The 24,273-nt window shown below is 47.6% G+C and overlaps 1 protein-coding gene across 5 annotated transcripts in view; it reads right to left on the bottom strand.

Annotated features, from left to right (window-relative positions):
* The window catches only part of MEIS3 (Meis homeobox 3), a 147,969-nt gene that overhangs the window by 100,874 nt on the left and 22,822 nt on the right, over positions 1-24,273 (bottom strand). For all 5 annotated transcript variants that reach the window (XM_069644354.1, XM_069644350.1, XM_069644351.1 and 2 more), the window contains exons 3-6: positions 15,583-15,730; positions 14,138-14,188; positions 10,588-10,638; positions 4,554-4,703 (exon numbers count right to left, since the gene is read on the bottom strand). In XM_069644354.1, coding sequence (XP_069500455.1) covers positions 4,554-4,703; positions 10,588-10,638; positions 14,138-14,188; positions 15,583-15,730 — 400 coding nt within the window. The remainder of the gene's footprint in view (positions 1-4,553; positions 4,704-10,587; positions 10,639-14,137; positions 14,189-15,582; positions 15,731-24,273) is intronic.

Genomic DNA, 24,273 nt, shown 5'->3' with positions numbered 1-24,273 from the left:
TTTACGACTTCTCAAATATTCATCATCTGCCTCTTCTATTTTGCAGCCATTAACCACTCTCGCTGTGGGAAGCCCCAGGGCGGGGAGATCAATAATGAGCTACGCGGCAAACATAGGCTTTTCATGTCCAGATAATATAAGACATATAGGATTGTCTAGCCTATGGAGCAGACATGCCTAGTCTACCCTAGAGCCCAGAAACACTTTACTCTTCTGTGCATCCAAACTCACTGCTCCATCCTAGAACACAAATATCACTTTTCCATCCTTTAGCACAGACATTACTAGTCAATCTACCGAGCAGACATCGCTTTTCTATCCTTCAAAATAGAAGTGCTGCCATCCTTGAGAACAGACATCACTATTCATTCCTACAGAGCAGACGTCACTGTTACCCTACAAAACAGAAGTGTTTCCATCCTTGAGAACAGACATCACTACTCAGTCCTAGAACTCAGACATTACTCATCTATCCTGCAAAACAGACATTATTATTGCATCGTTTGTCAAAGGCATTACTAATTAATCACAGAACATACACAGACATTAATATTCTATGGAACAATGCCCCATCTCCTCACTAACCCTTACCCCTGGGGCCAAACTTTACACATATACCCAACTAGAAATCAAAGCATACTCCGTGCACGTAGTACATGTCTCTGAAATAACACCATACGTATTTACGTAAAAGAAACTCAGAAGTTTTCTACTCCCAAAATGAAAACGAGACAATGAAAATGTCATTATGTCAATGCATATTCTCCTCGATTGCAGCTGGTTGAAATGAGTGTGCGTTGCTGGGCACCAAAGCACCTCCTGCCTATATGTGTGCATTCAGATAGTAACTGAGTAGCCAGAAATAGATAGCTCTTTAGGATATAGTGCAGGGTTGTCCAACTAAACGCCTCGAGGGCTGGATCCATGTCAGGTTTTCAGGCTATATCTTATTAATATTCGTGAGATAAATTTGCATACGATGATTCTAAATATATGCACATTTTTTCTCATGAATATTAATGAGGGGTACCTTGAAAACCCATCAGGATCTCGGCCCTCGAGGCCTGGAGTTGGACAACCCTGAGAGATATTAGGTGTGAGTGCATCAGGAACTCCAGATGACCACTGGTAAGCACACCACTAGGTAGGAGTTTATCACTTCTGCTTTTCAGATACAAAAGAACAAAGCAGCCTCTGCTGACCAGTTAAGTGACTCTTCCCAGAAGACTAATCACATAGAGGGTTTTAATACCCTCGGGGTAATAATATGCCAAGTGGCAGGGCTGCTAGAGAAATTTGGTATGAATCCCTCAGTACCCTTGTGTATTGGACTCGTCATGCATGGGGCTGCTTCCGGCACACAACAATGACTAGTTTCTCCCACTGTGATGTTGGAGGTTGCCAGTAACTAAGAGGGAGGTGGCATCCCAAGGACCTTAGCATGATACTCAATGAGCCCAAAGAAAGAACATTGTGCGTGGATGCAGTTACTTTAATCATGATATCATATTGGAAGTTAGAAACCTATGCCATACCTCTAAACAGCTCATGCAAGAGTCTCTGAAATATTCTGACCACACAGGCCAGACTGAAAGGCATGTAGAGATATCTAAATGTTCCAGCAGTGTATGAAACAAGTGTAATATTGTGCTTCAAAAAGTCATTCAAGCTGATCTACTGGCTAAGAAGAAAACCTGTCTGACTTCATAGAATTGAGTACCTGTGCTATGATGCCTGTACCCAAATGATGGCAGTGAAGTCACGCAGGTTTACACACATGCAAATAGTTCCATTGGCCTTGCACCCTATGACCGCAGGGGCCAATCAGTCAAAGCACTCATTGAGCTCAATTGGTCTTGAACCATATGACCGTAGGGGCCAACCAGTCGAAGAACTCATTGAGCTCAATAACCGCACTCATAACCTGTACTAGGTGGTTATGCTTTCAAGACAGTGTGTGGTTTTAGACTTAAGGGGATGAATCTTGGATGAGTTTAGGGAGTCACTTGAAAGCTCCCGCCAATGAAAGGGTGGCCCACTGCACCCTAAGGATGCACAACTGTAGCAACTAGTAAATGGTACCAAAAGGTGGCTTGCATCAATATGGGGGGATGCTTAGACGCCACAGACAGGCATGTTTAAACTCTAGCCTTGGAATGTAAATAAACGAGCAGTGGTACGGTGTCCTGTGTTTGCAAACGTAGCCCTTATTGGATGTTGTTCTTGTCATGACTGCACTCCAGCAGGCTTCGCTCTGCTTGCACTCTTACATTGTGTGTTGCAAGGGTAGAAGTGTACTAAAAAATATAGCAGAACTGTGATTCCAAGAAGGGCTAGGGTAGATGTGTGCAGGGTGCAACACATGTCAGTGGGCAGAACAGGCAAAATAAGGCAGTTTCGTTGTACTGTTTTGGATTTTTTGTTATCTCAGTCGGTTAGTAAAGTGAATCATTTATATATGAAATCAATGGCCTCTACTTATTAACCTTAACTCCATTGGAACACATACCTAATACCTACTAGGGCAGATTCTGCTTCATTAAGGGCCGAAACTAGAAAATCATTTGACTATTAGGAATAGAATTTGGAAACTAATTTCGAAGCGTGGGTCACAAGACTGAAAGTCTATTACCTCCTCTGGTCTGACAGAGTCCAAGGGATGCCCTCTAATCCTCCGCAGACCAAAGGCTCCGTCCTGGGATATAGCATGTGATTCTATCCTTAAGGCACACAGAGGCAGCACATGGATGCATTAGAAGATGATGCAGGGAAATGGGCCAGGAGGATAGCTGAGGGGCAACATGTTTGTCTTGGAAGCAAGACGGTGCAGCCAGGTTTGAATTCTGGCCCCTTGCTTAGAGACTGGTCTCCGGTATTTAGCATGTTATAAAAGATCTATTAATTAATTGCATGCTGTATTTGCTACTTCCTGGAAGCTAAAGCAAGGTACCTCCAAGCAGATGGAGCATGATACATGTTCCTACATCCAGAAAGCCATCAGTATTTAGCCACCTGGAATCTGCTTATAAGTTTAAATGAAGTGCCCACTCATCACCCACAGGAGTGAATTTCTTTAGTCCAGGTGACTATTCACGAAGGATAATACTACAACTGCACCCTTGTCCTTTATAATGATGGGTTATAGCCCACATAGGCACCTGATATTAAAATATCATCCCTTGTGAATGGCCAGGACCTTTATTAACTGTAATGATAACTTGGCACATTTTCCAAAGAACAGGGAGGAGGGGGGGTGAGAGAATCTTTCTTAGTGTTAATAGGACCCCCTCTATCTTCCTCTGGTCAAGATGCAGCCGGCTGGAGTCAATCCATGTTGAGATGTAATCCAGGCTTTGTGAATGTACAGTCAATCTAATTTCAGTTCAGCTGTGATTGCTAGAGGGTGGTCAAATGAAGTAGGGTGATTTAACTTCATGAAGAACAGTTCCGGAATAGTGAAAATTGATGTAAAAAGAAGTGGAACTATTTACAGAAAAAAAAGTCATGGAACTAAGTTTCAAATAGTTCCTGCTCACTTAGACCACTGGCTTGTTGTTATTTGTTGAGACTCGAAAATCAGCAGTTGTTCTGGTGTCCATGACATGCCTGAACGATGTCACACTCTTACACTGTCGGCCAGACTGGGCCTTTTCCACACACCTGCCGGTCTCTCACATCTGCAGACTTCACTAGTGCAAACACGCCGCAGTGTTCCCCCAGATAACCTTGCGGTCAGATGTTCTTGATGTCGCCCTCCTTGTAGAGTGCGACCTGACGGTGACCTCGTTAGCTGTACAGACTAGCATCCAGCCCACGGTGATGCAGAGGTTGCAGTGTGATGGGAGGGGTGCTGAGGACCCGTTTGGGAAATGCACAGTCTGTGGGAGAGCTCTGGAACCACGTTGTATGTTATGTTGTTATGAGTTTTCATTCTGAGCCAGCCACCACTGTTGAAACTCTTAGAGCACGGGCACTGATAGTCCATCCTAAGGTATAGACATTGCCAATCCATCATATGCCACAGACCTGGATGGTACTTTGCCATAAGATACATATGCGGTTACTCTGTCCTAAGACGCCGATACTAGTATTCTCTTCTGGTGCCTTATGCTGTGACACTGGTACTCTTTCCCATTGCACAGGCGGTGAGACTCACTGGCATGGCATGGCATGGCAAATATACAGGTACACTATGCTATGGCAAAAGACACTATCCGATGATAAAGGCACTGGTACTCTACAACCAGATACCGGCTCTTTATCCTAAGGTGCTGTCAATCGTGCACCGTGCTATGGACAGGTACTCCAAACTATGATAGTAACAAACAATACTATTGAATTCTTCTATGTAAACACGCCTGCAAATGAAGTTATTCCCACCTCTCTCCCTGAAGCAGAAACTATTGACTGGTTATTGACCGCTTACACTGTATCTGTCTGTGATGCCCAATGGATGGAACATTAGGAGATGCAATTAAACAACTGATGCGAGTGTAGAATAACTGACAGGTAGAGAAGCTATTGACGTGTACACCATAGACAGGGCCTCTTACCTGGTCTGAGAGACTCGTGCAGGAGCCGGTGAAATCCTCCAGGTCAGACTTGGAACCCCCGTCCCGGTCATCAATCACCAAATCGATCGGCATCTTCCCCTTCAAGCACGTGATGTAACGATGGCAGAAGTTATCGCACAAATCGTGAACCTTTTGAGGCAAGGGGAGGGAAGAGGAAGAAAGGAGGGAGGGAAGGAGGGGAGGAAGAAAGGAGGGAGGGAGGGAAGGAAGGAAGGAAGGAAGGAAGGAAGGAAGGGAGGGAGGGAGGGAGGGAGGGAGGGAGGGAGGGAGGGAGGAGAGAGAGAGAGAGAGAGAGAGAGAGAGAGAGAGAGAGAGAGAGAGAGAGAGAGAGAGAGAGAGAGAGAGAGAGAGAGAGAGAGAGAGAGAGAGAGAGAGAGAGAGAGAGAGAGAGAGAGAGAGAGAGAGAGAGAGAGAGAGAGAGAGAGAGAGAGAGAGAGAGAGAGAGAGAGAGAGAGAGAGAGAGAGAGAGAGAGAGGAGAGAGAGAGAGAGAGAGAGAGAGAGAGAGAGAGAGAGAGAGAGAGAGAGAGAGAGAAAAAATTAAAATGCGCTCTGGGGTGTCCTGCTTCATGCTCCTTGTGGCCCCGCAGAGATCTGGGCGGGGCGTGAGCAGGGCAGCAGCAGTTTCATTCATGTACAAGCAACAGGCACTACTAGAGTAAAGGGCGCACATTTCCACACACAACTATCTATCCACGCAGTACGTCACCGGCAGCTGGTGTGCACACATGAAGGACCTGCTGCCCGCCCCTGGGGGGCCCGCAGACATTTACAGTGTATTGTGAAATAGCATTCAGTGTTTCATTAATTAAACGCCTTTCCTCAGGTATCAGTTTGAAAGTGTGTGTGATGCATCTCTTTATGCATTTTACCTTCCAAGGTCGAGAAAGTGACCACTATTAAATTAGGTAAAAATAACACAGCTGTAAATGAAGTGCTACATGATAAATATACACATGGCAACAGAAGGGGGCAGTGTGGGTGTGACCTGGGAGGGATGTCTTTCCTATGACCCCTTCGACCCCACCCTGTGCCTCTTATCCTTTCTCTCCCAAACTGTGCTACAGTATCAATCTGCAAGCCTTTCTTCTCGCCCAGAGCCCCCTCCCAACAAAGGAAACCCCCTCCCGGCCTCGCCTCGGGCCCCCCCTCTCCCACACGCATATAACTACCCCATACTGCTGTCAGTAATCACTTTGAGGCCCAGCAGGCAGATGGTGGGAATCAAAGGGTTAATTACCACATTAACAAGGGGATTATCTGGTTAAAAACCGCCTGGGCTGTTGTTGCCATAATGGGCTCATTACCTTATCAAACCAGGGGAGATTCTGAAGGAAGGTCTTTTCATAGGCTGCCCTGCCTGCTTCCAGGGGCCCTCTGCTGCCCCCCTAAGCAAGGCCGGGTACAGCCATTGATGCTAGTACTCATTTTGGGGGAAAGGACCCTCCTCCTAGCGTGTCCTTTCACCTTCCTGCCTTCAGTCTGCTGCCCCACTGTAACATTCTCTTCAGATGCCCTGTTTCCTGTCTATCTTGCGGCAGTAAATGCATTCTCTTCCATTTTGCTCTTTCTGCTGTCTCATATTAGATTGTGATATAGCTCAGTGGGTTCGTGTGCCTGCTACGAAGGGCTCTGTGAAAACTGCACTTCAAAGGGTGACATCTCCCAGCGGGCAACCCAGCCGTTCATCCTTTTCATCCCTTCAAAGTCCACAGTAGTGAATACCATCGAGATGGTTCAAGGTAACCGGTAGCAGCTTTATACAGCTGCACACCCCGCCCAGAAAGCGCTGTGCAAATGCTATATTTTAAAACTGCCATCAGCAGAAGCCAATAGCTCTTAGACCAGAGACCGCATTTTCCGCTGATCCACGATACATGCACATTCTGCATATTATTGCTTTATTAAAACGGAGGTTTCTTTTCTTGTTTGACTACTTTTTTATACCTTTAAATCGTTTTTTTCTCTTCTATTTCTTTTCGTTTTTTTCTCATGCTCATTTGACTTATGTATCTCTCAATCCTATGGCAAAGTCTCATGTACAGTGTATCTGTTCAACGTGCTTTCCTTTTCCCCCAATAAATACACATTGTTGATTGGGTCTTAGAGCGCAGTCGACAAAGTCGTGATAAAGAAGAGGCGACTGAGCGCCATGGGACTCTGCATGTTTCCCGATTCGGCATTGCCTCTGAAAGACCTTGCAGGGTTGGGCCAAAGTCCGTGACACGGAGAACCAAACAATTGGAGGCAGAAGCCTTGCTGCGGTTTGTACAATTCATATCAGCAGATAACGTCACGAGGTCATGCGGGACGCCTCACAAGCTGGCCTGAAAAAGGCCCACCTTCCGAAACGTCCTGGGTTCAGAAATGACTCTTGCTCTACTCAAAGAACCAAAGGAAGGGGCCACATCTATGATGAAACTGACCAGCACCAAGAGTGGTTCAGCTGGGATGAACCAGGCTGCCCACAGGCTGGAAGATCTCTGAGAGATGTGTTCTTGCTAAGTCCAACCAGAGGGAGCCAGCTGGGATGCACCAGACTGCCCACAGGTATGAAGATCTATCAGAGAGGTATCCTTGCTAGGTCCAGCCAGAGGGAACCAGCCGGGATGAACCAGGCTGTCCACAGGCCTGAAGATCTCTGAGAGTAGATTCCTTGCTAGGTCCAGCCAGAGGAAGCCAGCTGTGATGAACCAGGCTGCCCACAGGCCTGAAGATCTCTGAGAGTAGATTCCTTGCTCGTTCCAGCCAGAGGGAACCAGCTGTGATGAACCAGGCTGCCCACAGGCCTGAAGATCTCTGAGAGTAGATTCCTTGCTAGGTCCAGCCAGAGGGAACCAGCTGGGATGAACCAGGCTGCCCACAGGCCTGAAGATCTCTGAGAGTAGATTCCTTGCTAGGTCCAGCCAGAGGAAGCCAGCTGGGATGAACCAGGCTGCCCACAGGCCAGAGGATATCTGAGAGGTATCCTTGCTAGGTCCAGCCAGAGGGAGCCAGCTGGGATGAACCAGATTGCCCACAGGCCGGAAGATCTCTGAGAGAGGTGTTCTTGCTAGGTCCAGTCAGAGGGAGCCAGCTGGGATTAATCAGGCTCCCACGGGCTGGAAGATCTCTGAGAGAGGTTTGCTTGCTAGGTCCAGCCAGAGGGCACCAGCTGGGATGAACCAGGCTGCTCCCAGAGCGGAAGATCTCTGAGAGAGGAGTCCTTGCTAGGTCCATCCAGAGGCAGCCAGCTGGGATGAACCAGGCTGCCCACAAGCCGGAAGATCTCTGAGAGAGGAGTCCTTCCAGAGGGAGCCAGCTGGGATGAACCAGGCTGCCCACAGGCAGGATGATCTCTGAGAGAGGAGTCCTTGCTAGGTCCATCCAGAGGGCGCCCGCTTGGATGAACTAGGCTACCCACAGGCCAGAATATCTCAGAGAGCGGTGTCCTTGCTAGGTCCAGCCAGAAGGAGCCAGCTGGGATGAACCAGGCTGCCCACAGGCAGGATGATCTCTGAGAGGAGTCCTTGCTAGGTCCAGCTAGAGGGAGCCAGCTGGGATGAACTAGGCTGCCCACAGGCCAGAAGTTCTCTGAGAACGGTGTCCTTGCTAGGTCCAGCCAGAGGGAGCCAGCTGGGATGAACCAGGCTGCCCCCAGAGCAGAAGATCTCTGAGAGAGCAGTCCTTGCTAGGTCCATCCAGAGGCAGCCAGCTGGGATGAACTAGGCTGCCCACAGGCCGGAAGATCTCTGAGAGAGGAGTCCATGCAGGTCCTTCCAGAGGGAGCCAGCTGGGATGAACTAGGCTGCCCACAGGCCAGAAGATCTCGGAGAGCAGTGTCCTTGCTAGGTCCATCCAGAGGGAGCCAGCTGAGATGAACTAGGCTGCCCCCAGAGATGAAGATCTCTGAGAGAGGAGTCCTTGCAGGTCCATCCAGAGGGAAGCATATGATTTTCTTTGATGTGCAGACCCGCAATAGATGGATTACTCCATCGTCGTCGAGCTGCATCTGGAACCACATTGACTTCTTTTGACAAAGTTCCCTTCTTAAGGTCCTGTGGTCGCAGAAAGAGCAGGGAGCACTCAAGGCCATCTGGCAGATATTAGATGAAGTGGGCAAGCGGTATTGATGGGCATGTAGGGCACATCATTGTTCTTCCCAATACCATCCTCACCAGTGTAGTCCTCATTATGGAAAAAAAAGCGACTTGCAAGGGTCCATCAAACCATGGGAGGGCAAGCAGCCTCGTAGGCCAGGCCCAAGTCGGCATAATTTTAAATGAGTTGGTGTGCCCCCGTCAGCCTAAACCTCTCTACCATCAGTCCACTGTGGAGACCAGGAAACCCGTCTCCTAGCAGAGGCTGCAAGTAACAACACCAGGTTGAGTTTGTGACCATAATCCTGTGTTGGGACCGGAAACAAATAAGAGTCTCACAAACCCAATGGTTTATGCAAAGTCGGTATCCAAAAAGGTGTAGAGATCGTCAGCCCTTAAACTGAAATCTCCTACAACTATTGTGTGTGTTTCAGGGGGTGGGGGGTAGGGGCGGGACCCCTGGAGGTCACTTCAGTTACCCATGACATTGAAGAGAGGCAATATGTGAACCACAAATGCAGCAGGATGGAAAAAGAGCCTGAGTGTCTTAAAGTCACCCCTTAAAATCAATCACCCCTGTGTACAGCATAGGTGAGCCATCAGACTGCCAACCGATGGCAATCACTGACAGTCTATGCAGGGGCACATTATATATCTCTGCACTCGAACATAATTCTCCCCCTCTGGTGCACCACCCTTCTTTCTATAAATACCACACACACACACGTGCATTATTTGTCACAGGAACATGTTGCATGCACGTTTGTGAAGCATGAACGTCTGCCCAATCAGCAGTGCAATTAAATGTGGTTTTATGGGTACAGCGAACCTGTGTTCACGGCTGCCTTACCACAAAGAAGATCTGATGGCATATGAACCATATTTGTTAATATGTTCATTATTTCGCCATTGGTAGAATGCAGCATACACCACTAACGCAGTCCCTTGGCGTTAGAACAAGATGACATGAATATAAGGGCAATCGTCGGGCCCTCGTGGTCTTGCGGAAGGCCGTGCATTCATGAATACCTCTGATGGCATGCGGCAAAGATTGCCGGAGGTGGGAGGCTGCCATGCAGGAGTAGTGGCCTCCAATCTTTGACTAGTAATTCAGAATGTGACCAGGCATGGAGGATAATCAGTGCGTTGGTATAGCAGGAGTGTAAGGCTTGAGTCTGTGGATGAGGAATGGTGGGCCATAATGCGGGAAAGCCTAGTGTCCAATACAAAGGAAATTCAACTATATTCGCTTGGCATCTGGGAGCCAGTGTGAGGAAGCAGGCACAGGCGAGAAATGGCTGAATTTGTAGACTGTGCCAATTTGAAATCACTGCCGTTTAGGCACTGTGGAAGGGGGGGGAGGGCGCATGCTGTCCTAGCCATGCTAGGAGGTGCAATTCCATAAGAGTGCCATATCTGACTATGGGGACCTTCATCATAATCCGGAACAAATGGCAGACACTTCTTTTCAGGAACTCAAGTGGGCAAAGATCCCACAGCCAGAGAGCAAAAGAGGAAGTCTTGAGGCAGGATCTTTATAGCTGTGCCCTTTATTGCGGAATGCCTTCATTTAAAAACAGCTCTAAGTTCGGAGGCTTGGTCAACTATAGCGTCGACTAACAGGGAGCTCTGTTGTTCCTACGGCAACCAGTCCCCCCACTTCCCTCCACTTCGCTAGTAAAATTAAGAAAATAACCCATAAAGCCCTTTTAGGGCTGGTTAAATTACCCTAACATACTTTTTCATGCAAAGGGATTCTAAATATTTGTGGTTTGAGGTTTTTTTTGGCACTTCCACTAAATTCGTGTTTAATATGAGAGGTTAAGCTCGGGGCTCCATTCTCTAATATTTGTACAGCTTTGAATAGGCAAAAGAATAGGATTGACAACAAAAGAATCTGTCTGCGCATGGACAGATATCGGAGGAACACACTTACCTTTTCCAGCTCCAAGAGATGGAACCTCAGCACCTGGATTGCCTGGATCATCTGCAATGAGAACAAAAGCATAGCTTGTGAAATGGGTAATTCCTGCGCGATCATTTGAAGGACTAAATCCCACTTACTAGAAACCCCCCTGAGACCTTGCAAGGAATATTCTTCAGAAGAGAAATATTCTTGCGCACAAATGACTCCCCCACCCCTTGGAACGGCTGCCTCTCCCCATTTAACTCCACTTAAAGCGGTAGCCGCGCTAAAAAGTCCTATTCCTTAGCCCAAGGCCACAGCGCGACTAATGTTGACCGCTGATAACCACACACGGGACCTGATGAAAGTCCATAAACGGAGGAGAGCACAGGGGCAACGCGCAACGCGCTGAGAGCAACAGAGGTTTGAATCCCGGATCCGCGCATAGAAACCGAACTCAGGTACGGTATTATGCGTGTTATAAAAAGCCAATAAAAGAAATAATTAGTATTTAGAACTCTCTGCCTCTCCACCTCAGACTCAAACGCTACCTTCCTCGAATGCGGAGGACTTAAGTGGTCCATTTTGCCCTCCAAGTCGCGCAAATACAGTTATTGAATCCCCGTTGCTCCCAGTCTAATGTTTCGAAACACTGATCAATACTGCTACCATTATTGGCAATACTAGCTTTTGATTCTATGGTTCACATCTACATGTTCTGTTCGACTCCGTTTCCCCCAAAGCACGCTGAAGCATCTACCAGAGGTGCGAGTGATATACAAAAGACCAAAATAAATACTTATAAATACATTAAATGCAAGGTCGACCATTTTTAAGGAAAAGTTCATAGAACAAGTTTATTTGCTGAAGAAAGCGTGCATAGGCCTCAAACCTATGAGAACTCCCACAACCACAGGCCCATATCCGCAATGACACATGCTGGAATTTGGCTTGGCCTTGAAACATCAAAGCTCTATACAAATTACAAACACTTTTTGGAGTGCATTCAAAGAAAACGGTTTCAGATCACAAAACATCAGAGAAGCCAATATGCAAAAAAGGATTGATGGCAATTAAAGAAATGCCTGGCGTCGCCCCGAACATGGTGTAGGCGCCATACATTCCGGAATGGGACCAGGAAGCCCGTCATCGCAAGTCACATGATAGGAGTGGGTTGGGGGATCCTGCCTAAATGAGCACTTTCACTCTCAAAGCAGCAAATAAAAGGTATGATTGTGACATTGTCCTGGGACCTCAGACTTCCCTAGTCAGAGTGCGCTTTCAGAATAGTGCCAACCTTACTGTGCTCACCTGTAGAATTTAGTTTTCATAAGACTTTGGAACTAAGCCAGTGATTAATTTAAAAAAAAATGTAGAGAACTATTGAAAGTACTAGGAATTATTCACATAACTGGGGAGTTCAATTTAAATATCATGGGATGTTTTCAATGTGTACAATTGTTAACCATGCCCACAATGTTTACTAACTCTGTGCAAAATTCCCACTGGAGTACTTCCTTTGCAGGTAATGCAATGGCATGTGTGACTTTTATAAACCCCCCTCCAAGGTGAAGCTGCTCAGCATGACAGATCTGTTATACTGCTGCACAGAGGGAAAAGTATACACCTGGCATGTCCCATAAAAGGGGCGCACCTTTGAACATGTCTACATGCAATCTAACATTAAGCCTGACAGCAAGGCTGTGCGGGCAAAGCATTAAGTGGCCAGTGCCGGAGCAGGGCTGAAAGGATGGCACAGAGGTCTGGGCTTTCACTTCTGCTGTGGTGTCTCCTTGGCAAAGTAGCCTCGATCTAGATCGGATTGGGGGCTCAGTGCCAGAAGCGACTCTTTGCCCCTTTCTCGGTCTCACTCCTGGGTTTGGGATGTGCCTGGAATTTTCTGTTTCTGCTTTAAACTCCAAGTTGCACCCAAACCCTGCTTCTTTTTTTATTGGCACTCAGCCCTGTCAGACGCACTTGACCCCCAGTGTTTGTCCCACCCACCTGGCCTCTGTTCTATTTAAGCTTTGCTGTTGGCCTGGCTCGTTGTTATAAACTCGTGACATACTCCCTTTGCATTTTCATCCTGGTCAATGGAGACAGGCGGTTCCCTTTGCTTTGCCCCTAGATGCACATTGACTGCCTCTGGCCTCCAATACTTTATCCCATCTAAATTATTTCTGCTCAAATGTCATCCTGGCTGCCTAAATAAATATGTACATGGGGATTGGTGATGGCGGGTCAGGTGACCCACCGGTCCCTCGTCAATGGGCACCAATCTGGACGGGCTGCCCGGGGACAGGACTGTGTCTGGATCTCATCAGTGTCCATTCGGAGCCAGCACCACCCATGTGGTCCCTGAGCATGCACAGTAATCTCTGTTGGTACTTTGAATAGTTTTCCATTTTGTTAAATAATATGCGAATTGTTTCTCTGTTAATATATGAGGCCAAATAGTTTCCAAAAATGTTGGTTATGATGTACGCATTTTGGCATGGACCAGGCACATGCCCTTGCGTCAGAAAGACAGGGGAAGGTATTGTTGCCCAAGATTCATGCTGTAGCCTCCTTTCTTAAACATTGTTTTTAATGTGGCCACATTATTGGGAGATAATATTTCTCTGTTGGCCAAACTTAGTCCCTGTTACAAAGACCCTGTTTTATCAATACACATATTTTGTGTTCACATGCACACCCTTTCACGTACATTGACTTCCAACATTGTGTAAAAAGTCAAAATGTTGACTAAAATTACAACAAAAAACAAAAAACAAAAAAAAGTGTGGGAAATATCCCATAGACTCAAACACACAAGCAGATAAATTCACTCTCGAACAAAAATATGTTTACCCTACAACGTTTCAGCTTCTGCCTACCTCAGGTCCTGTAAGATGCCCCTCTCAGTGACTGCTCAGTAAACTCAGGTGCATATAATTAATTTAGGTGGGGACGCACACCAACAAATCACGCACATGAATAAATATGGTCAAAAAGAGAAATGGGCATCAACTGGAGATGAACATTGGCTTGGTTCTCGTGACGAGTTACTTATTGGCAGGGTGTATATGTTCCTGCTTTTTCCCTACTAGTTCATAGCTCCACTTTTAGGGGGGAGGAGTTTTCCTTACACCGCTGGTTCCAATCAGTAAAAAAATGTATACACAGCAGTTTATGTCTGCTCTGGAACGGGAAGGGGGGTTGGGGGCATCCTGGCCAATTCCAAAGAATCTTCAACTTTACAGCTGTGCAGAGGGCATTCCATGCTCATCGAGAACACTCTCGTCTTGTAAAGAAAGTTATCCATTTTGGGGTACATTTATGGGCTTCGTTGGGGTTTTAAAAACAAAATTAAAGTCATGGGACGGTTATGGGATAATTTAACACCGCCCTTGCCAACAGTGCGCCCCCAAAGACTGCATACCGTGTGTGTGCATGAATACTAACGTGCATTAGTGCCTAGGAACGGGTGGCACATTTCGGAGGTACACCCAGGGCGCCGGGCAGGGAGCACACAATCGGCAGTAGGCCATATTTCGCAACAGTTTGCTTTTATTCAGAAAGGCCAATGACAGTTCCTTACCAAATTATCCAGCTCTGGATTGGACGAAAACAAAGGTTTTTCTGTCCTAACCTAGGAGAAAAGAACACAAGACATCAGATGGGCAGACAAACAGCAATATCAACTGAGTAACGGGATGTCTCCGTATTTACCAAACCTAGGAGTTGGAAATAATCCGCCCCCTGACATCTGATGACAGTCCTCTCTCCTATAATGCCTACCTTACAGTTTGTGTATGCCCGAGAGTCTCGCAAACCACATGGCATCATTTGGTGGTGAGGGTGGTGGCCATCACCCCTGGGTTGCTACATTGCATCCTCTGGCATCTGTTAACAGAAAGCCTGCTTTAAGTGTTAACTAGTTTAGAAGCTGGCTGGTTTTGGTTATCAATGAAGCATGACGTCACCTGTGGGGTTAAAGGATCATGTGATGTCACTTCCTGAGATATCACTTAAGGAAGGGGGGGCAAATGGTTGTTCGATGCTATTACCCTTCTCTCCCTTTAATTTTGGGGAACTGACAGCACAATCATAACCCATTCCTCCAATTCAATTTTCTGTCTCTGTCGATTGCAACCCAGCCTGATTTGAAAAATTACATGGATATAATTATACCAACAAGGTACCTTTCTCTGCCGGCTGGCGCACTGGACAGCCAATGAGTGTGATTGTGTTTGGAATGAAGGATGTCCTCGTGCCCAGGGGGCACACATGTATAGATCTGCAGTCGCTGCAAGCTCCGGCTATCCAAAGAAACATCTCCTCGGGGACCACCATAACACTCCGATAATGGCTTATCAATGGATGATTACAGCTATTGATTATGGTTCTTGGCCCCTTTTCAGGCTGCTACGAGGAGCGGAATATAGTATGATTAGCAGCAGGCCTGTGGGGATTTAAGGGGGAGGGGCTAGTGGACCCTTAGATTCAGCGCATGAATGGGATCACAGAGACACCCCCCCAGCGCCTCCCTCCACCCCCCAAGCCTAATATGAAATTGATATGCTTTTTGAAAGAGCCCAGTTTACAATTACATTTCTTTACTTTTTTTGATAGGTGCAGGTCGGTGTATCCTGGCATTTTCAAACCTTTAATTAGCTATTGTTTTTCTGGGTCTGCTCGCGTGTGAGCCCTTAACCCGTCACCAGCTATATTCCTGGGGTGGTCTGAATTTTTAGGGTACTCCTCACTGGCATGCTTTGAGTTTGTGGTTCCCACGCGGGTTTGATCTTAGGATTCTCACAGGCCTGTTACTCAGATCAACAGTCACGCCAGTGTCCTCCTCTAGGCCGCTTGAGGTCACAGCTGTGATTCAGCAGAGCCCTTTCAATGACCTGCTCCTTTTGGGGGAGTCGTGGCAGTGACCCTCACAATAGTTTTCATTCCCTTTCTGCACTGGGCTCTTTCTCACTTGGGTGCCCTCATCTAATAACAGGTTGCAAACCCCACAGCCCCCGTTGCACTGACCTGCTTAGCGAAGACTGCGATGTCCTCGTTGAAGGAGTCCGAGGAGCACACGTCTCCACCAGGGTAGGACCCGGAGTTGTCTCGGGGGGAGCAGGTGGCCAGTTCACACTTCTCGAAGACCAGTGCCAGCAGTGGGAAGAGTGGGTGCCTGCCACATAAAGGACACCTCGTTAGATGCAACACACAGACAGATCATCTACAGCCCTGGACACTCAGCACAGGAAGCTTAGGAACAGGTGCAGCAGAAGCTAGAAAGGAGATGGTGACAGCTGTGCAGAATGCAGGCAATATTTGTAACTGACAAAGCCCACTGCAGACCACTGGAGATTGCGTGATCTATAATCTGCGATGCACCCTTCCACACGCATTGCTGTCCCTCTTTCAGAAGAATGCATCGCCCAACCTTATGCCGGGGCACCTTATTATGTCTTGCTTTATGTGCCTTGATTGTATTTTCCCCTCACACGCGTGCTGACTTATCTACTTTCCACCTTACAGCTTACTTGCCCTACTGTGATTCTGCCGGCTGGGATTTGCCTCCATGTGTGTCACTGTATTTCTGCTCCTGTGTGTCCCATTGCAATCTTTCCCCCACTGAGGTGTTGCTCCCTGGTCTCACACTGCGATTTCCAGCCCAGTTCCCAATGCAATGCTTTTGCTCTCGGATGCCCAATGTAATTCATGTGAGTGGTTCCTAGATATCGCACCCTTGAGCTTGTAGGATGTTGAGTTGTTCCTAGAGACACCGCCAGGATTCTGTCGTCTCTGTAATACCCACTCTGAACTTCACCAGGGAACTATCATCACCCACAGTCTACTTGGTACCCAGTGCTGCATGCTCCCTATGGCTTGCCCTCCTGCCCCTGCCCCCACACTCTCAGTCAAGGCCAGCCGCTGGCCGCTGCCAGATACCAGCCCACTCAGGAGTGCCTCAGGACATATCCTCACAAGTACCTTACTGAGATGTTTCCAAAGAGGCACCCCATACCAAGGCATTGCCATGGACACAGCTGAGGGATGCTCCAAGTTGCACCCCAGGCCCTGCACTAACCTACCTACACTTACATTCCCAGCCTCTACACGCACACACACTACATGCATACCAACTAAGCCACCCGCACACAGCCATTGAATAACCCTACCAATAGATATCAGCACTAGAATGTTACACCGCTGCAATACACATGTGCCTCACAGTCCCACCCAATGCATCCTGGCACCTCAGGCATGCACGGCTTCCGGCTGGACACAAGTGCCTCTGGGCATTTGGCAAAGGACACCTACAAACAGGCATGGACACAGAGCGCATGGCACTTTAGGTCTGCCCGCACCCAGGCAATGGCACAGCTATTTTGCATTTTCTATCTATCCCCACTAACTTACACCGCCCCACCTCCCCATACTTTTTAAGTCAGTTGGAGGTAATGGTTTAGACGATGCATAGTGTTGAGCGTCTCATGCACCCACCACGTGGAGACATCTGTGAGAATTGAAGTGATAATGAACTACCCACATTGACATGTTCTCCTTATGCTTGAGTGGCCATACCTTTAATAAGAGCTAGTGGTCATATTCGTTCCAGCACAAGGACAGAATCTCATCATACTTTGAGCTCACCTGAAAAGACCAAGGATTCTAATGTATGCCCTTTCCCACATCCATGTAATGCGTCTGTTTGCCTATGGGCCTAATGTTCATTTTATAAGTATAAATAAATAAATAAATAAATAAATCCACTTGAAGCTTCTTAAATATCTCCAAGTGAGAAAGGCGGACTTTGAAATAGAAAATCCTATTTCACATTAGTCAACGAACAGTGGTTAACTGAAAGAAATAGCAGGTGTTCAGAAAACAATGTAAAGCATCAGCTTGCTTAGCCTCCGAGCTTACACACTCGCCATTGAGAAGACCACTTTCCAATGCAATGCCTCCACAGCGCTATTGTGCATTAAACACTCTGCCATCAAACGAGGTTAACCAAAATCACAGCCACTCGCTTTCCGTATAAGAATCAATTAACTTTAGGAAAATCCACAATATGTTCAGGGTGAGACAAGCATGATGGAGCCGAATAAGATCATACATCTACATCCACCAGTAAAGGGACGTAGATGCCGCACGAACCAGAGAAATATTCAAAGCTTCAGAAAGGCCAGACAGGAAAACAGCCAAAGTAATGGTACACAGTGACTGGGGAGAAGCCAGGAACACTTCAGGAGAGCTCTCCCAATGGCTACGGTTTGGTGGTTTCTCCACTCGTCGGGCCTCTTACACCCGCATCCCCTTCTCAGAGTTCTCCTCGCCCATGACCCAGTCTTCCAGAATAAGTAATACATTCATCAGACTGTCGTGGGAGGAGGCTGATGACGTGGATCTACCCTGATCTTCTGAAATGTTTTGGTCCTGGAGAGCAGGAGGTTTGCCAGGGATATTGTTTTGGAAGGCGGTATAGACTTGTGCTCGATGGTGAAACTGCTCTCAGTGCCCAGAGGCTGCCAGTACTGCCAAGCACTAAGCCAGCAATGCCAGCACAGGACTTTATAATAGGCAACTAGACCGGGCGGCGGAGTCAAAGGCAGAGTCGCCTTGCTCTGGAAGTTCGGGCTCTGACTCTTGGAAGCCTAAAGGTAATTGCTGTAGAAGCAAGTGGGACTGGACCAATGGAGCAGGGAAAGGACACCCTGAGTGGAACCAGCACCTTAGTGTGGGGGTCCCAGAGGGCGGGTGGTACCTTCAGCTCTCAACTCTGGCAGAAAGGAAGCAAGACGACAGAGCACCACAGGTCCATTCCCGGGGTCCACGCTTAGAAACCTCTGGGGATTAAGATTAAGCACGTTATAAATATCCTATCATATCATATCATCATATGATATGATATATGGCATTTATAACGCGCTTGTGCACAAGTGTTTCTAAGCGCAATGATCATAGAGATCTTACTCCTGACACTGACAGTCACAGAAGCTGAGTACTGGACTACCTGGAAATGCATGGGGCACCCCACCTCTTGAATTAGCTCAAATTTTTGGAAAGTCCCCCTTTTCTACAAGGAATAAGAGCAATGTCCGGGCCCTTTATTTCCAATCTTTCCTAGCCTTAGGTGTACGGATGTCAGAATCTCGCCACTTGAAACATTGCATATAGCAGCGACCAGACACAGTGGGAGCTAGGGTCCTCAGACAAGCCTGACACTGCAGAAACCCCATGGACATCACTAGAACTCTACTAAATCATGCCAGAGGTTTTCCCGAACTGGCCTCATAGAGTGGTGTAGAAAGAAGGGACTGAGAGCATGGCACGTCATTGAATGGAGGGTGCACAGCATGCCATCCCCTGGGTTCTATATGAAAATCTTGTTTGTAAAAGTAGGCGACTTTTATTTTCCTTACTCCTAAAAAGCCTTTCCCTCATATTCTAGGAACGGTTGTATTTACTATTTTAAGCTCCAATCTTAGCATATTTTGTGAAAGTGCTTGATTGTAGTCAGGGTGCATATTTCAGAAAATATCTCCCCAGCGAGCTTTTCACTGGACTGTGAGCGATCTTGAGTACAGTGGTGCCGGCTCGCTCAATGCTTCTCTGACGATCTCAGAAGTCCCTTAGCATCCAGGTAAGGTGTACAGAGGCAGAGTCTGGTGCCAGTGGAGGTTTGTGCAAGTGAAGTGTACGTCAAGGTTTTGATATCCATGAGCAATATTATCCCCTACCACAGAGCCCCTCTGTGTGATCTAGGTCAGCCAATGGGGGGCCTTTGGAGGGGCATGCCTCATTCTTCATATGGCTGTAGGCCTTTACTTCGGCTGCATTCACTCTGACACTTTTACTTCTCCATAGCTTTACTTCCCCTGTCTTTCACCTAGCCTTTACGGGGTATACTCCATATTCTTTTCCCCTGCACCCCTTGACTCCAACTCTAACTTTAAGTTAACCTTAACCACATCCCTCACCACCTTCACAATGTGAGGATGCAGACAAAGCAAAGGCATGAAGAAGTAAATGCATGAAGAAGTAAAGGCATGAAGAAGTAAAGGCACGAAGAAGTAAATGCATGAAGAAGTAAAGGCATGGAGAAGTAAAGGCATGAAGAAGTAAATGCTTGACAAAGTAAATGTCTGCCCAAGTGAATGTAGAGGGGTTACATGCAGACAAGGTTTCATGGGGGTAGTAAAGGGGGGCACCTCCTCATACTGCACTCAAGAGGGCACTCACAGTCATAGCTAAGGATATTTGGTTACCACAGAGCCCCCCAGTGTGATCTACATTCACCCATAGGAGACTTTCTGGGAGGGGCATGCCACATTCCTCATACTGTGCTCAAGAGGTCACTCACAGTCAGAGCTGAGGATATATCTTTCATCTAATCAATGCACAAGATGGCAATAGTTTACTATTTTTAATAGTAAAAAAAAAAAGAAAATGAAAAACACGATATTTTCCCCAGCCGTCAGTACGATGATGACATTGAAATCTGTCTTGATATTGCGCGATGGTGTGTTGCGCGGGTTCATATTTATAGAAACTGACACAGAGTGGTGTTGAATCACGCCGATGTTGCCAATAAGCGGCGCCACGGATAATGTAGACCTTGGTGCATGGCGTCGTGACGTGGGTGTTGCGTAATACCCTGAAGGGTAGATTTATGTGTGTAAAATAATCTGAAGAGTTCCGGGAATCCTCCTCCAAGAGATTATCTCTCATGCCTTTTGCTCTAGCCCTGCCACCTTGGCCCCTCACAGAGAACATTTGGGGGGAGGAGGGATCTGGGTGTTCAAAGGCCATTTTTGTGTATTGAATGGTTTATGTTTAGTCCATTTAAGACAATAAGCTTGAACCAGATAATTCCCCAAAACAGCTTTGTGCGTTCCACAGGAGTGTTACTATCATGGAAACATTATAACGTGCAAGATGTATTTAAATATTTACACCATTTGTAATTGCAATGTTGCATAGTATTAGCACCAGGGCAGAAATGTGCTTAGTGCAAACATCAATTGCAATGTATTATTGCACAAGAGCAATGTTTTCACTAGTGCTGGTAGTGCATGGTATTAGCAATAGGGAAATCGTTGCACGAGTGCAAAAATGGCTTGTAATATGTATTTCCACTGAGGCACTTTTTGCCCTTAAAATACCATGCAAAACCGCACTTGCGCCAATGCAAACTTTCTGTAATGAGGCCCCAGTGTGCCAATGGAAAAGTATTTGTCTAGATCAGAAAAAAGTGTTTTTATAGAATAAAGTGTGCACTTGTCAGTGTGAATGCACGCACATGCTTGGCAATTTGTGTATCGGCATGATCAGTCTGTGCGTGTGTATTGTGGTTTTAATGGAAATGTGCGTTGTAAATTGTACTTACAAAGTGAGCCTGTGATGTCCTCACTTCCTTATCTGTTGGACGACAGTCCTCTGTTTATGTTTGATCTGCGGGCTGCGACCCGCGTATGTTGAGGGGCGGGGTTACCGCCCAGGAGTTAGTACGATGCAGGGATCCAGTGAATAAAGACGTGTTGCACCCCAGCTCCGTGTCGGCCCTCTCTCTAGCGTGTGCCTGAGTGAGAGCCTGAATGAGAGTGTAAGGAGGTCCACGAACGACCTCATCACACTGGCGACGAAGGGAAACGAAGTTCACACCGTGCCCGCAATCGCCGGTCCGCTGCTCGTGGTGTGCCACCTGTCACCACTGGGAGCCCGGACCTCAATTGCCCGTGGGCCTATCGCGGTGGGTGGAGCGCGAAGGCTCCCCACCACCCGCCTTCCAGAGCGAGTGTTCCGCGGGTGGAGCGACTGTGCAGCTCCCTGCAAGAACATCTTCCGGGCGGTGGAGAAAGGATTCTCCCGCCGACGGCGACGCCTGAGGAGGCCCAGCCCACGCACGCGAAAGACATCAGCGGGTAGAGCGGAGACTCCCCGTTTGAACATCCCGGGCGGTAGAGGAGCTCTGGCCTCCCGCCAACGGCAACACACATACGAGCGGTGGAGGCGCGAACCTCCCGCTCCAACAACCCACCAAAAAAAAAAAAAAAAAGGGGTAAGAGTAAGCCCCTCTCCTCTCCTCTCCTCTCCTCTCCTCTTCACTACAGAGCTAAATAAGCCAACACGTGGCACGGTGCCCCCCCCCCTGTTCCCGCCACATGGTGCTCAGAAGTGTAGAGCACCAAGCAGGAAAGGCCCACCAGAGACGGTCTCAGAAGCATCACAGTGCCCCCTGCTGGCCCCAAGGCGCCATCGCGCTAAACAAGAAAAGGCCCAAACATAGGCCTTCTAACCACCATCCAGCTCGGCTAAAAATAAATTAAATTGCAGGAACGTTTTCATGAGCAGTTCGGAGGAAGACCCACCAACCATCCCAGTGGACACTTCTGAACACACTCCCTTGAACAGCTCAGAGGAAGAGTCACTGACCATCCCAGTGACACCAATCAACATAGGCCACAGAAAAATGACGGACAGCCTCTTAACGCAGCTGCCATCAAACTTCGACCTCACCGACACCGGCACCCTTGGATCAAGGTGGAAGAGGTGGCTGAGGGATTTCGAAGTGTGTCTGAAAGCGGCAGGCACATTAGAAGAGGAACAAAAACTCAACCTTCTAAATCACGCCGTAGGACCAAATGTGAGAGACATTCTTGAAGAAATTCCTGAGAACAATATAGACACGTACACCAAGTTGAAAACAACGCTCACGGAGTACTTCACACTTCACACAAATGTGGACTACGAACGGCACATATTCCACACCACCAAACAACACAAAGGTGAAACCATAGATGCATTTGTCATGAGACTACGAGCAAAGATGAAACATTGTGATTTCAATAACTACTCCAATGAGGAGGCCCTCAGGTCACAAATCATAGTGGGGTGTGAAAGCGCCGACTTCCGCAAACGACTACTACAGCAGCCGCGCAAACTTGACGAAATCCTACGCCTCGCGCGATCGGACGCGGCCCTTGCTGCACAAGTTGATGGCGTGGATGACATAAAGATCACCCATGGAAAACACGATAGCCTCAACAAACTAGAGGGGACGGCAAGAAACAGTGATCCTTTCTGCTACAGGTGCGGACACGAATACCCCCACGAAGGAATGTGCCCCGCTATGGGCCAGAACTGCTCAGCATGCGGTGGAGAAAACCACTACAAAGCCGTCTGTCTGATTTTCCGAACCAAGATGAGAGGGGCAGGAAGGAACCACAAGTCCATGCCAGAACCGGAACAAAATCAATCAACGCCCCACCATCATCGAGGATCACACCAGCCCCATGAACAAGGGCGCCACAAACACCACAACGAGCAAACGGAAAGAAGGCACGACAGGAGAGAATGGAGGGAGAACAAGACACCACTGCTCAAGACAAGAAGAAGACCACGAAGGTACGTACGGTGCCTCATAGAACAGTCACAGTCTGACAGTGTGTCCAGCGCATCATCTGATGAGAAAGCACACCAGCCAGAAAGACACCAGGAAACACCAAGAAAGAAAGGATACCTATACGCCTTAGGAAACAGCACAGCAAAAGAACATAGCCCAATCCTCCGAATACAAGTGAACCAAACAGCAGCAGAGTTTCTGATTGACACGGGGGCAACCGTAAACGTGATCAGTGAAAAAGTCTATGAAAGCATACCAAATGCCCCCCACCTGAAACCAGCTCGAACACTCATTTTTCCATATGGATCAAAGACCCCCCTGGCATGCAAAGGGTTCTTCATGGCATCGTGTCGATACAAGGAACATGAAAAGAAAATTCCCATGCACGTGCTGGAGGCAGCTACTGAGAGCGGATGCATACTGAGCTATCAAGCAGCAATAGAAATGGGACTAATCCACATATTGTACCGTCTCATGGTACACAAATATCTAGACCGCACAGCAAGCATAGACCAAGTCTTCCCATCACTATTCAAAGGCCTTGGGAAACTGAAGGACAGACAGATAGAACTCCACATCGACACCAAGGTCCCACCCATAGCCCAACACTATCGGGGAATACCCATAAATATTCAAAAACAGGTTGAAAATGAACTAACGAAGCTGCTGGAAGCAGACATTATTGAACCTGCAGAAGGACCCACCCCATGGGTCTCTCCAATTGTACCCGTGCCTAAAAAGGACTCCCAAGACATCCGAATATGCATGGACATGAGAAGGCCAAACAAGGCCATATTAAGGGAACGCCACCAAGCCCCTAGAATAACCGATATGGTACATCTGTTAAATGGAGCCACCGTGTTCTCAAAACTGGACCTCAATAAAGGGTACCACCAGTTGGAACTTTGCAAGAACTCCCGATATATAACCACTTTTGCCACCCACCTAGGTCTCTTCCGCTATAAGCGGCTCAGCTTTGGCGTGTCGTCCGCGGCTGAAATTTTTCAAGCAGAAATCCATAACATCATCAAACATGTACCCAACTGCTTGAACTACAGCGACGACATCTTGGTGTTCGGACAAAATCAAGAGCAGCACGATGATACGCTAATGAGAGTGTGCATGGCCTTGGAAGAGGCACCACTCACACTGAACAAAGACAAGTGTGAATTTCGCAAGAAAACACTCCGCTTCTTTGGTCACATATTCTCTGAGAAGGGAATGACACCCGACCCGGAGAAAGTCAGCGCACTCGAGAAGCCAAGACGCCCGCCACCACATCGGACCTCAGGTCATTTTTGGGCCTTGCAAGTTACTGC

This window comes from Ambystoma mexicanum, chromosome 2p (assembly GCF_040938575.1).
Source record: "Ambystoma mexicanum isolate Mex_15411 chromosome 2p, UKY_AmexF1_1, whole genome shotgun sequence".
Classification (NCBI taxonomy): Eukaryota; Metazoa; Chordata; class Amphibia; order Caudata; family Ambystomatidae; genus Ambystoma; species Ambystoma mexicanum.
Note: the sequence above shows the minus strand (reverse complement) of the source record. Positions and strands in the feature narration are given on the sequence as shown.